The sequence below is a fragment of the Vigna unguiculata genome, chromosome 1, assembly GCF_004118075.2.
Source record: "Vigna unguiculata cultivar IT97K-499-35 chromosome 1, ASM411807v1, whole genome shotgun sequence".
Lineage (NCBI taxonomy): Eukaryota > Viridiplantae > Streptophyta > Magnoliopsida > Fabales > Fabaceae > Vigna > Vigna unguiculata.
In genome coordinates, this window is record NC_040279.1 from 37,780,792 (window position 1) to 37,795,714 (window position 14,923).

General features: G+C 39.1%; 1 protein-coding gene across 1 annotated transcript; it reads left to right on the top strand.

Annotated features, from left to right (window-relative positions):
- The first annotated feature begins 2,986 nt into the window (after positions 1-2,986).
- LOC114181366 (pectinesterase-like) lies at positions 2,987-4,917 on the top strand. Its single transcript, XM_028067794.1, has one exon. It carries the CDS (start codon positions 3,089-3,091, stop codon positions 4,805-4,807), a length of 1,719 nt encoding a protein of 572 aa, XP_027923595.1. The 5' UTR covers positions 2,987-3,088; the 3' UTR covers positions 4,808-4,917.
- The last annotated feature ends 10,006 nt before the right edge of the window (positions 4,918-14,923 follow it).

Here is a 14,923-nt window from a genome sequence, read left to right on the forward strand (position 1 = left end):
ATATGAAATAATGAAACATGTCATGTTAGTTATTACTTATATTATTTTTCTTAGGTTTTATGGCTTGACTATTACGATCTTATATTTTTCTTTAATATAAGGATTATGTATGTTTAATTTATTTATTAAATAATTAAATAAATTGGTGGCTGATTTCAAGACTCAAACTCTTAGCTTTTGCTTCTTCCAAATCCCAATTCTAATGTTTTATCTGTTGTGTTTGATTGTGATCCAATAATATCCTTTGCAATCTGAATTTCCTTTATCAATACCCAAGCGTTCTTCAAAGTTATGACGGTAGAGTAGTTTTTTCCAATTAACTCAAATGACATTGTATTTTAATTGACACTGATATTTAAAAGATAATTTAATGTTTTCTTATGGTGGTTTTATGTGGAGAGTCTAATACCTTCAAACACAGTCACAAACACATGTGAGAAGGACAAATGAAAGAAGTATAAAACTATAAAGACCACTCCTGTTTGCATTGGTATTGGTCTTTTTGAGGCAAACAATGTCTTTAGTGCTACAATATGTTTATATTTTGAAATCTATACTGTCATGGTAAGGTTCTCGTCGTTGCTTCTAAGTGGTACCCAAGAAACATGCCTCCAGCAAATCGAATAATAATTCGCTATGATTGTATGATCAAATATTTACCAGCAAGACAAAGTTGTTTCAGTTACAGGCACATACTCTTTCACACACATAAGGTGCTTTTTTTATTATGTGTATTTGGAAGTATATTTATTTGCGATTTCTTTCTAAAGTTACATTTATATAAAAATTTATATTTGTGTTTATTTATTGTGTCATCTAGATTTAGTCTAGAGATTGTTCTTTTTATAATACATAAAATATAAGTTTATGAACCGGATAAACGTCCATAAAAAAAAAAAAGTTATCACAAAGTTAACTGGACAATTGGAACAATGGTTAATTTTCGTGAGCTTGTAAAATTTTCAACATATCTTTATTTTTATTATCTTTAGAAATTTGTTTCGTTTTATTTGTAAAATAGTTATAATAAAGTGTTTATAGTTCTTTATATCTCTTTACGGTAGGTTATAAATGTTATTTTCTCTTTTAATTTTTTTTTCACGATTTTAATTTTAATTTTATTTTTTATTGTAAAATTGTTGAAACACTTCGAGTGTTTCTTTATTTTATATATTTTTTATTTTCGAGTGTTTCTTTATTTTATATATTTTTTATTGTCGATAAAATAAAAATAATCTACTCGATCTCATCGGATGTTTAGGTCATCTATATTTAATCCATTGCAAACAAGATTAACTAAAATCTTGGGAAAATATTCCGTTACCTTAATACAAGGACTAACTAACAAGGTGAATCAGTTTTCCACTACTCCTAAGTTTTCGAAGTCATTTTCTCAAGCTCGAGGCTTTGCTATGAGAAACCTTGAAAATGTTTTCATAAATAGAAAATGCAGCACCGGGAAAAAGAGAAGCAAAAACATTTAAAGAGGACCTGCTTTCTAGATTTAACCTAATTCTAGATCAGAATAAAATCCAACTCAAATAGCCTGCTGATCATGAAAAGTGGAAGGTGATGATATAGTGTTTGAGTTGTTAGTACTTACTTGTTTTACTATTTAAAGAGGACGATATTTTGACACTCAGAAAAATACATCCACTATAAAACCTAAAATATTACTATATATTTTAGTTAAATTTCTTTACTTTTTAACTTAAAATAACAAAAAATACTATTATATTATTAAAAAAAGTTTAAGTGGATTTAACTTTCTTGAATGAGTCTTAAATATACTTTTCTTATTTAGGATATGTATCAATGCACACTACCTTCGGTAAGTTTGTATGGAAACTGAGGTACAATTACTCTTTTATAAATGGAAAATGATTCCTTCACATTCATCGTTTTCTACTTTATAATCTATTATAATAATATAATAATGTATGTTAGAATTTTAAGTTAAAAATAAAATAAATATAATTAAAATATTATTATATTGAATTGTCAAATGATTTATTTTATTTGGTATCAAAAACCAACCTTTATAAATAAATATACAACTTCTCTTTTCGGATTAAAAAAAAAGTTGATCAACCTGCAAATACAGCCAATTTCTAGAGTTACCACACACTCCAATAGTTGAGTAAACAAATTTATGACCCATATAATAAACGTTCTTGAGAGTTTTTTTTTTTTATCACAACTTTTCGTTAGTTTTTTACTCCTACGATATATGTTCAGAATGGGAGAAAGAATGAGATAAAAAAAATCAAACGAATTATGTGACTAAGAAAAATATGTAGAGAGGAACTGTAAAAGGAATCTAAAATGTAAAAAAAATCTAAGTCCATATTGGTATATACTCAACAGGTTATTTAACCAATGTAAACAAAACATTGGTATCTATTATTACAAAGATCCAATGGATTAGAAAGTTTGATTAGGTATCAGCGTATAGTATGATGACATAAGAAAGTAACATTGAAGTATTCTTCTCTTTAATTATGAGTTTCTTCCTGGCTAACCCTTGAACAATATAACACATTATACGATTTTATTTAATATGATTAGAATTAATTATCACACCTCTTATTGGGAAGTTTCAAACACATTTTCTGTTTTAGTTTGCACCATGATGGGTTCATAATACGAGGTAATATAAAAATTAAAATTTGCATAAAAGACATAAAAAATATAACAAATTATTAGATTAAGTTTACACATTTTACAGTAATATACTACTAGGAACATAATAATAATAAAAAAAAACAGGAAGAAATAAATGGGTATAAAAGTTTTCCACATTCTTCTGCCATGACGCAGTCATACTTTCTAGAAAAAAGGATGGGATCGTCTAAAAATATGGGTTGAACAACAAAGAGAAGGCCAATTATAGAGTTTGTTGCATCGAATTAATGGTGGAAGAAGGTGGGAGGAACACTATATAAACTCTCCCCTGGCTCATTATTCTTCATCAGCATCTCAACAATAGTCTCCCCTACATTTCAAGGGGGAGGAGTAATAAGCCTATAATCTTCTTTTTCACCATCATCTTGGAGAAAAAGGGGATCTGAGGCAAAAACAAGAAAGGATGTCTGGAAAAATAATTATCTCTGCGGTTTCTCTCATCCTTGTGGTGGGTGTTGCACTCGGCGTTGTGGTTACCGTTAATAAGAAGGGTGATGAATCCTCCATCCAAACCAATCAAAAATCCGTCGAGATTATCTGTCAAAACACCGATGACAAAAACCTCTGCCACAACACTCTCAGCTCCGTTAAGGGTCTTGACACCGCTGACCCTAAGGCTTACATTGCCACGGCAGTAAAAGCCACCATGGATAGTGTGATCAAAGCGTTCAACATGAGTGACAGGCTCTCCACCGAGCATGGAGACACAGACAATGGCACTAAGATGGCCATTGATGATTGCAAGGATTTATTGCAATCTGCCATCCAAAGTCTTCAACTCAGCACTGACATGGTGCAAAATAACAACATCCAAGCTGTACATGACCAAACTGCTGATTTCAAGAACTGGCTTAGTTCAGTTATCTCATACCAGCAGGCGTGCATGGAGGGCTTCGATGATGGCAAAGAAGGTGAGAAGAGTATCAAGGAGCAATTCCAGACAGAGAGCTTAGACAAAGTGCAGAAACTGACTGCCATCACCCTTGATATCGTGACTGGTTTGTCACACATCCTCGAAAAGTTTGGGTTGAAGTTAAACCTTAAACCTGCCTCCCGTCGTCTTCTTAGTATGGATGGGTACCCCACTTGGTTCTCTGCCGCAGACCGCAAGCTCTTGGATCAAATTAAACGTAAAGGATGGAGAGCAAACATCACACCCAATGTCGTAGTTGCCCAGGATGGCTCTGGTCAGTTTAAAACCATTGCCGATGCAATTGCTTCTTACCCCAACGGCTTCCAGGGTAGATATTACATATATGTTAAGGCTGGTGTTTATGATGAATACATCACTGTTCCCAAGACCGCTGTTAATCTTTTCCTATATGGTGATGGCCCTGGGAAGACCATTGTCACTGGTCACAAGAACTTCCGTGATGGAGTTAAGACAATGCAAACTGCCACTTTTGCCAACACTGCTCCAGGCTTCATTGCCAAGGCAATGACATTCGAGAACACTGCTGGACCTGACGGACACCAAGCCGTGGCTTTCAGGAACCAGGGAGACATGTCAGCAGTGATTGGCTGCCACATTTTGGGTTACCAAGACACCTTATACGTCCAAACCAACAGGCAATTCTACCGCAATTGTGTTATCTCCGGCACTATTGATTTCATCTTCGGCACCTCACCCACTGTGATCCAACACTCTGTCATCGTCGTCAGGAAGCCCCTTGACAACCAATTAAATACCATTACTGCAGATGGCACATCAGAGAAGAACATGGACACTGGAATTGTTATCCAGGACTGCGACATTGTTGCTGAAGCCGAGCTCTTCCCAGTTAGGTTCCAAATTAAGTCCTACTTGGGTAGGCCATGGAAGCAATACTCAAGGACTGTGGTTATGGAATCCACCATCGGTGACTTCCTTCACCCTGAAGGATGGTGCCCTTGGGCAGGGGAATACTTTGAAGACACTTTGTACTACGCTGAGTACAACAATGCTGGACCCGGTGCTGCAATGGAAGGAAGAATTAAGTGGAAGGGTTATCATGGTCTCATTTCTCGCGAAGAAGCTGCCCAATTCACTGCAGGCCAATTCCTAAAGGCTGGACTTGGCGCTGGAACTGATTGGTTGAAAGCTCTTCGTGTTCCTCATGTCCTTGACTTTGCCAAAGCTTAAAACCCAACACAATTTGCATCCTTCAAGTGTGTGATGATAAGACAGAGACAATTATCATTCTTTGTAACTGAATTTTTATTTTAAAATATAAAAAAATAAAAAATAAAAAATATTCCACTATATTCTGATTTTGTTTATTTCTTTTTTATAACAAAGGAATTCAATTCTTAAAAACTTAATTAACTAATTTTTTTATCATAATAATAATAACAATAATAATAAATTACTCTGAAAATAATTTTAAGTTTTAAAGCATCTGAAGCATTTACATTCTTTAAAATACAATTTATTGTGTTCATTTTTCATTAAATTAAAATATAATTTACTATTAAATTTTGAACATTAACTTCAACCGTAGTTAGCTAGGACTAATTAGGAAGCGTAAGGCAAAAAAAATAAGGACTGAGTTGTGTTAAACTAGATAACAATGGAATTTTTCTTTTCCCATACTCAATATTCTTTTCATATACAAAAAATTATATACTTTACTTTCATATTCATTTATGCAAGTGTAGAATTTAGTTAGTAATAATATAAAAGATAATTATTATTGTAGATATCTATAACTATAAATTACTTATTTTAAATTGTTTCTTTATAATATAATTATTTATTTATTTTTTAAAAACTAACAATTATTTTTATATATTTTTTATAAAATTATTCTAACAATTATTTTTCTTTTTTATTTATAATTAATTAATTTTTCTATATTTATTTTATTTTACTTTTAATAAATATAAACTAATTTTGTCAAATTAATAATATTATAATATTATCATTTTCTAATATAATATTATAAATAAAATATGTACACATATATAATAAGTAATTATAGGTTAAAATACTCCCTTCGTCCATGTTTTTATTGAAAAATCTCAAATAGGTCATAAGATTTTTTTTAGTCTCAATTAGGTCCATATTTTTGAAAATGTGTAACAATTAGGCCTTAGTATAGAGTTAACAGTGTTAAGGATATGCCACGTGTCAGTTTCTCATTTTTTTGAATTTTTGAATTTTTTGAATTTTTTTTTGAATTTTTTTTTGAATTTTTTTGAATTTTTTTAATTTTTTTTTGAAAATTATTCATGTCACGTATCACATCAATATTGTACCACGTGTCAAGTCAGTAAGGTGACACGTGTCAAGTCATTGTTTGAATCTCAATTTGGTCCATATATTTGTTATTTTAATTATATTTCAGTACATTTTTTTTTTAATTTTCAATTTTATCATTTCCAAATTGAGATCAAATTTAACTTTTATATAAATTTTATAATGATATTTTTATTAAATATTTTAATAATATTAAGTTTATTTTATATTTTGTTTTAAAATTTTAAAATATTTATTTTAACTTGTTACAAAATTGTTTTAAATAATTTATATACAAATGTTAGAGTTGGTTTAAAATTAAAAATTTTATAAATTTAAATATAAAATTTTAAAACAATTTTGTAAAAAGTTAAAATAAATATATTTAAAAAATTTTAAAAAAATGGCCTAAAATGTAATAAAAATAACAAATATATGGACCAAATTGAGATTCAGATTTGACACGTGTCACCTTACTGACTTGATACGTGGCACAATACTGACGTGACACATGGCATGAATAATTTTCAAAAAAAAATTCAAAAAATTAAAAAAAAATTAAAAAAATTTTAAAAAAATTCAAAAAAATGTGGAGCCGACACGTGGCACATCTTTAACACCGTTAACTCTATACTAACGGAATGGGCCTAATTGTTACACATTTTAAAAAATATGGACCTAATTGAGACTAAAATAATCTTAGGACTTATTTGAGATTTTTCAACAAAAACATGGACCAAAGAGTATTTTAACCTTTTTTATAATGATGATATGTTGGTGAAGCAAAAGTAAGCTTATACTAATAATTTATTATTATAAAATATAGATTTGTTACAGTTTATTTGAAAATATTTACTTCTAACTTTTAAAAGTATTTATATGTTTTTTGCTTACAAAATAAACAATTATTCAATTTCAGTAGTATTTTCTTTTTTCAAATTCATCGATTTCTTTTCAGGTGTATTTTGTGAAATAAAACATAATTCTATTCAAAATTTATTAATATATATATATATATATATATATATATATATATATATATATATATAATCAAATCAAATAAGTTATCATAAGAAATATTTTAATAGTACTTTGTTTTTATATTTTGGATTGAAAAAGAGAAAAATCATAGAAATGTGATGAGTAAATGAAATAATAATACAAATACTGTTAGTTTGTCATAATCTTTTTATTAGCGAGTGGTTTTTTTAAATTTCAGAGAAAAATATCTTAGTCTTGTATTTTATAAACATATATAATTTATATTTGGTGGAGAGAAAATTTAAAAAAAAATCAATTTTAAAAATACAAAATTTAGTTTACTAATTTTTTATTTATTTTGGTGTCAAATCAATTAATTTTTAATATATTTTTATTTCTCACTTATACTGTATCGAGTTATTATTTGTTTATTTTATTTCTTCAATTTATTTGTATTCTATTATGCTCATCTTCACTTTTCTTTTCTCAAAATCAGTCAATCAGAAGATTAAAAAGTGAAAGGAGTACAACATTATTTATTGAGTTCCTTATATATTAGATGCAACTGAAAAAAAAAATACTAATTGTTAACCCAGAAAAGTATGAATTTTAAAATAATTATATTTTGTTTGGTTAATAAAAATATTTTATATTATGTATATATTATTTTTATTAAAACTAAAGATTAATGTGTTATTCATTAATATATTAAATAATTTAATAAAATAATATAGCATATTTGGTAGAAATGTTTTCAAAAATAACTTAAAAAACTATGATAAGAAATGGTATTCCATTTTTTGTTATATTTGTTTATAACTAAATTTGTTTCTATATATAAATACTTTTTGGGTGTTAAATGTATATAAAATATTGATCGATTTATCAATCAGTGACTCCTTACTATTATTTTTAAAATATACTTTAATGAATTAGAAAAAGGAATGATATATTTAAATAATATGATTCATAGATGATGTTAGAGTTTGGGTTATACCAGAACACTTGTATTTATTTGCGTTATCATTCAATAAAGTGAAAGTTAATTAACCAAATGAAGGTATTTGATAAATAAATTATTTTAGATGTTCTTTTAGGTTATAAGTTACAAGTTATTTAAGGTAACTTTTAACTCAAGTTATTTAATTTTCTTAAATAACTATGCGTTGCATTGCCCTTGATTTTAACAAATATAATGTATCGGTGTAAATTGGAAAATGAAAAACACAAATTTATGTAATAAAACTTATATAGATAGATTCTTTTATGCCATTTTTTATTCAATAATTAATTTATTAACTAATTTAAGAAGCACTTGACTTATCAACTAAAAACTTATAAATTAAGAATTTATAAGCTTATAAGCTAGAAAAAAAACTTTTAAGCTAATTTTGGCAAAAATTAACTGTCAATACACTTGAATCTTACCCTACTCGTTAAACTTATCACTGCCCATAAAAGGATATAGTTTCTAAAAGATACTTAGTCTTTGTTTGTTTCAAATTATGTACTAGTTTTAAGGAAAGAAAAACGTGAATTTGTTTGTGTATGTCCCATCGGTCAATCGACCAAAGATAACCCTCAGGGGACCATCGGTCTTACGGTCAAACGAAAAGCCACGCAGCATCGCTAAAGCATAAGACCATCGGTCAAACGGATAAAATGTCGGAACATCGGTTCATCGTAGAACAACAGCGATGGACCTTCTAACCTCGAGGGCCCATCGGTCCATCGGTAGAACAACAGCGATGGACCTTCTAACCTCGAGGGCCCATCGGTTCATCGGTAGAACAACAGCGATGGACCTTCTAACCTCGAGGGCCCATCGGTTCATCGGTAGAACAACAGCGATGGACCTTCCAACCTCGAGGGCCCATCGGTTCATCGGTAGAACAACAGCGATGGACCTTCTAACCTCAAGCACCTGTCGGTTGATCGGTAAAACACAGATTGTTAGCTTGTTGGAAACATAACGTATCAACCCAGCCAAGCGGCCATCGGTCGCACGGTTAAAATACTTAAGTAATAATTATCGGTTAAACGAGTCACTAATCTTCATTAAGGGGTCATTGGGCCGTGATTAAGAAACCCTAATTACAGGCCCATGTCGAAAGCTATAAATAGGGCCCAAAGGTAGGTTGGTAAGATCTTAATTGCGCATTTATTACAGCTGATATCTGATACACCGATCGGCCCTTCTGACTTAAGCATCGGAGTATTTTAGACAGGTACCCCGATCGTCATCCCAACCGATCGAGCTAAGGAGTGGATTTCGCTGAAGTTACTGGAGAGGAGAAGATAACGCGAAGTGAAGAGTTCTTTTAGTAGGCTCTTGGTCCCTACCCCGAAACATTTTGGCGCCCACCGTGGGGCCGAGCAGTCTCCTTTGAGAATATACCCATATGGTGACCACGAGGAACCGAAACAGCAACATGGACGGAGGGAAGGTTAGCAGATGATCAAGCGGACACTAGGGAGATGATACGGGATGCAGCAGAGGATGGACGAGATGCAGAGGAACTATGAAGCGCAGATGCAGATTTTACGTGAGGAGAATGCCATCCTAAGGCAGAAGGAGAGGAATCCCTTCGACGCCTACCGTACCCGACCCGAACAGGCTAAGTCGAGTACAACAGCATCGGGATGCTGAACGGGTGGAGAGCCGTCCTTCCACCTACGGGACATGAGCAATCACAACCAGCTCGGGTTGAAAGGACGCAGGCTTCGAGGGGAAATCCGTCACACACGGTGGCGGAGAGTTCAGGAGCAAACAACGGGGGCCGCCCGTCGCGCAACCGATCCCCGCGTCGGGGTCCTCCCCTTTACCTCGTATATTTTGGAGACGCCGCTACCGGAGAAATGGAAAATGCCGACTTTTGACAAGTACGACGGCACGACCGATCCAGACAATCACATGCGGGTCTTCATGCATCAGATGATGTTTCACGCTGTCAGCGATCCCATCTGGTGCCGAGTCTTCTCAACTTCGTTGACTGGGGAGGCGTTGGAGTGGTTCTCCGAGCTACCGACCGGTTGTATTGACTCGTTTGCCACTCTGAAGGCAAGGTTCAGCACACAGTTCGCGCCCCTGAAACCGGCCATTCTGACGGTCGACAATCTGGTGAACATCCGACAAGGAGGATGGGGAATCGCTGAGGAGTTACCTTGATCGGTATAATCGGATGTCGGTCAAGATAAAAGGTCTCAGCGACGAGATTGCGCGACATCACTTCTCTTACGGACTCCAGCCGGGAGTTTTTGCGGACAAGATAAGCCGTAAGAAGCCGCAGACGATGGAGGAGATGAGGGAACGCGCGGCCAAATTCATACAGATGGAAGATATGCAGGAGTTTAGGGTGAAGAAGAGGGAGAAGGAGGATGCTGCGCTCCCAAAGCCGATCGCTCCTAGACCGAGCAAACCTGTAGCCCGACCCACCGAAGGAAGCCACCGAAGTTCACAACCTACACTCCCCTGGCTGTTCCCCGAGCCAGGATCCTGCAGGAGGCCTTCAGCGCCGATTCGCTCCCAGCGATTAGGAAGAAGCCTCCGCCACCCGATGCCGACGGGAGTAAGCATTGCCAGTACCATCGGACTATCGGGCATACCACCGAAGAGTGCCACACGCTCCGCGACAAAATAGAAGAGCTCATTCGACAGGGACACTTGAAGAAATACATTCGGCAAGATCGTCCCCAGCGGAGTCCGGTGAGGAACCGAAGCCCGAGGAAAGAAGGGTCCCCCCAACCCGATCGGAGAAGAAAAGGGAGCCCGAGCGCGAGAAGCGTAGGAGAGGACCATCCCGGTCACATCGGAGTCCGAGAAGGAGCCGCAGTCGTAGCCAGGAGAGACCCCTGAGGGGTTATATCAATACCATCTCCGGGGGTTCGCCGGAGGAGGGTCAAGCTCCGCAGCTCGAAAAAGGCACGTTCGGGCGTTGAAGTCGGTTCATCTGGTCGAGAAGAAGATCCGATCGATGCCTCCCATCACATTCACGGACGACGACTTCAAGGCGCCCGATCCTGATCATGACGACCCGATGGTCATCTCGATAGAAGTGGCCGAGTATGGGATCGGGAAGGTGTTGGTCGACCAGGGAAGCTCTGTCAACATCCTATACTGGAAGACTTTCCGAAGATGAACCTTTCCGAGGACCTGATCGTCCTACAACGAGCAGATAGTAGGTTTCTCGGGCGAACGGGTGGACACGAGGGGATACTGATCCTTCGTACGAGGATCGGCTCAGGAAGGACGGCCGAGAGGTAAGGGTTAGATTCCTTTTGTTGAAGCTAACACCTCATACAATGTGTTGTAGGGAGACCCTGTTTGAACGCCTTCGGAGCGATTGTGTCTACCCTGCACCTGGCCATGAAGTTCCCGTCGGACAAGGGGACAATATGCACGGTGCATGCAGATCAACAGGTCGCCAGGCAGTGCTATGCTGCAGGATTGAGGATCAGGCTCCATAGCCGACCGCGTAAACAACACCGATCGGAGGTAGCGATGACGGACCTAGATCCCCGAACGAACACAGAGGATCGGCTGCAACCAGAAGGAGAGACCAAGGAGATCCTGATCGGAAGCCAACCTGGACAACTCACGAAGATCGGGGGAGCCCTGAGCGCGGAAGAGGAGCTCCTCGGCGCGTGATCCTAAAACAAAGATCTATTCGCATGGTCGAGCGCCGACATGCCAGGCGTCCACCCAGACGTGATGTCCCATAAGCTAGCCATCTTCCGGGAAGCCCGCCCGCTCAGAAGAAAAGAAAGATGGGAGAAGAAAGAAGGAGGCGGTCGAGGAGGAGGTGAGAAAGCTAGAAGGAGCTGGTTTCATCAGAGATCAAGTATACTACATGGCTGGCTAACGTGGTCATGGTGAAGAAGACGAGCGGGAAGTGGAGGATGTGCACAGACTTCACTGATCTCAACAAAGCCTGCCCGAAGGACGCATACCCCTGCCCAGCATCGATCGGCTGGTAGATGGAGCCTCGGGGCACAACTTCCTGAGCTTTCCTGGACGCATACTCAGGGTACAACCAAATCCCTATGTATGGCCCGGACAGATCCAAAACGGCGTTCATCACAGATCGAGCAAACTTCTGCTACGAGTCATGCCGTTCGGTCTGAAGAACGCGGGGCTACCTATCAGAGGCTTGATGGATCGGGTCTTCCGCGGGCAGATCGGTCGGTCCATGGAGGTGTATGTGGACGACATGGTCGTGAAGTCGCAGACTGCGAAGACCATGTACGCGACCTCGGCGAGGTCTTCCACCAGGTGCGCAAGTATAACATGCGTCTCAACCCAGAGAAGTGTGTCTTTGGGGTGCCGGCGGGAAATTTCTAGGTTTCATGCTGACCGCCCGAGGCATAGAGGCGAATCCAGGACAAGTGCGCTGCTATCGTGAGATGAGAAGCCCTAAAAACTTGAAGGAGGTTCAGCGGTTGATGGGGCGGCTGACTTCTCTGGCACGTTTTCTGCCCAGGCTGACGGAGAAGGTTAGGCCGATCCTGAAGATCATGAAGAAGCAGACTACGGAGAAGTGGGATGATCAGTGCGAGGCGGCGTTTCAGCAAATAAAGGAGATGATCAGCAGTCCACCAATAATGAGCCGACCGGTAGAAGGACTTGCCTCTGCAGTTATACCTGTCGGTATCAGACGACACGATCAGTGCGGCCTTAATACAAGAAGTCCCGGAGCAGCGGCCTGTTTATTTCATCAGCCGAGTTCTACAGAGTGCAGAAACGAGGTATCAGCTGATAGAGAAGATAGCCTTGGCGCTATTAACGGCCGCACGCGGTTGCGCCAGTACTTCCAGAGTCACCAGGTGATCGTCCGAACCGATCATCCCATAGCCAAGATACTCCGGAAGCCCGACTTAGCTGGTAGAATGATCGCCTGGTCGGTTGAGTTATCCGAGTTCGGTCTCAAGTACGAACCTAGAGGATCTGTCAAAGGGCAGCATTTGGCCGACTTTGCAGCCGAACTCCACGGACCGATCCCTTCGTCCGAGCAAACGTGGATTCTCTTCGTCGACGGGTCGTCGGACAAACGAAATGCTGGAGCAGGAATCGTCATTGAAGGACCGAACGGCTTCACGGTGGAGCACTCCTTGCAGTTCAAGTTTAAAGCCTCAATAACCAGGCAGAGTATGAAGCGCTGATCGCCGGGTTAAGACTAGCAAAAGACTTGGGCGCGACGAAGTTGAAGTGTAACACTGATTCGAAGCTCGTGGTCGGACAGGTGCAAGGTGAATATCAGGTTAAGGATGATTTGCTGCTTCAGTACTATCACAAGGCTGTTGAAGCCATGAAAGAATTCGAAGAGGTTACCATCCATCACATCCCCGAGCGGAGAACGCCAGAGCCGATAGGCTATCTAAGCTGGCGGAAGGAAAGGAGAAGGGCCAATTGAAGACAATTATCAGGCAAACCCTGATGAGACCTTCAGCGGGAGAATGTGCTGCAGCGTCGATCGGCCGATTGGACGGCGAGGTGCGAGAACTCTTAAAGAGGTGCGAGGCTGGAGAAGAGGTCAGACCGACGGAGAGAAGGCGAGCGCTCCGGTTCGTGATCATCGGAGAAGATCTATACAAGAGAGGCTTCACAGCGCCGCTCCTCAAGTGCCTATCAGCAGACGAAGCGGAGTACGTCATGAACGAGGTCCATAACGGCATCTTGCGGAATGCACACCGGTCGGAGGACGATGAAAGCAAGGATACTCCGAGCGGGATATTTTTGGCCGACCATGGAACAAGACTGCGAAGCCATGATACGCAAGTGCGAAGGATGTCAAGCCCATGGAAATGATGTGAAGAGGCTCCGACCGAGCTACACAGCTTAACAGCCCATGGCCGTTCGCTCAATGGGGCATGGACATCGTCGGACCTTTCCCGGTTGGCCGAGCGCAGAAGAAATTCATACTTGTAGCAGTGACTACTTCACCAAGTGGGTCGAAGCAGAGGCTTGGCTAATATCACCGCTCGGCAGGTTCACTCCTTCGTCTGGCGCAACATCATATGTCGCTTCGGCCTCCCCACACGATCATCACCGACAACGGTCGTCAGTTCATCGACAAGAAGCTGAAGGACTTCTATAAGCAAGTGGGGATACGACACGTGACCAGCTCGGTCGAGCATCCCCAAACCAACGGCCAGGCTGAGGCCATGAACAAGGTTATAGTGGCTGAGTTAAAGAAAGGTTGGGAGAAGCCAAAGGAGCGTGGGTCGACGAGCTGCCACAAGTCCTTTGGGCCTATCGGTGCACGCCCACGGGACGACGGGGAATCTCCTTTCAACCTGACATATGGTACAGACGCCATGCTGCCGGTCGAAGTGGGGAACCGACCTTCGGCGGGAAATGCAAGACTTGGAGGTGAATTGTGGACGAATGCGCGAGGAGTTAGATTGGACGACCGAGCGAAGAGAACGAGCAGCCGTGCGAGCTGAAGCGTGCAAGAGAATGGTGGCAAGAAGGTATAACGCGAAGGTCAAACCAAGAAGTTTCGTCAAGGGAGATTTAGTTTGGAGAAAAACCAATGACGCCGAAAGAAGTCAACACAGGGAAAGCTAGCACCAAACTGGGAGGGCCCGTTCCGCGTGACCGAGAGCCTGCAGAACGGAGCCTATCGGCTGGAGCACTTGAGCGGCAAAGAAATACCCAACACATGGAACGCGTCACACCTCAAAATGTATTACAGTTAATTATGAATAAAATGAGCGTTTCATGCAACTTCATCTAACAATCTGACCGACGGGGCTCCCTACGGGACCCAAGCAAAGCCTGACCGATCGAGACGGGACTTCCAAGAGGAAGTCCCGCTCTGTCAGCACCGATCCAGCGATCTAATTACCCTACGGGTAAACGAGTGACACGAGCTGTCCTAACCGATCGAGGGGTATAACACCAACGATCTAAAAAACAAAATTGAGCCGCAAAGGTCAACCGCACGAACAGATAATCAAGATAACAAGTGTTTAACGTGTCGCGATCGTCCGGTCAGTTCAATAAGCGCAACCAAACAGAATTAACAAGTAAACAATTAC

Coding starts and splice junctions, on each gene's coding strand:
- LOC114181366 (XM_028067794.1), top strand. CDS start 3,089: ATGTCTGGAAAAATAATTATCTCTGCGGTTTCTCTCATCCTTGTGGTG.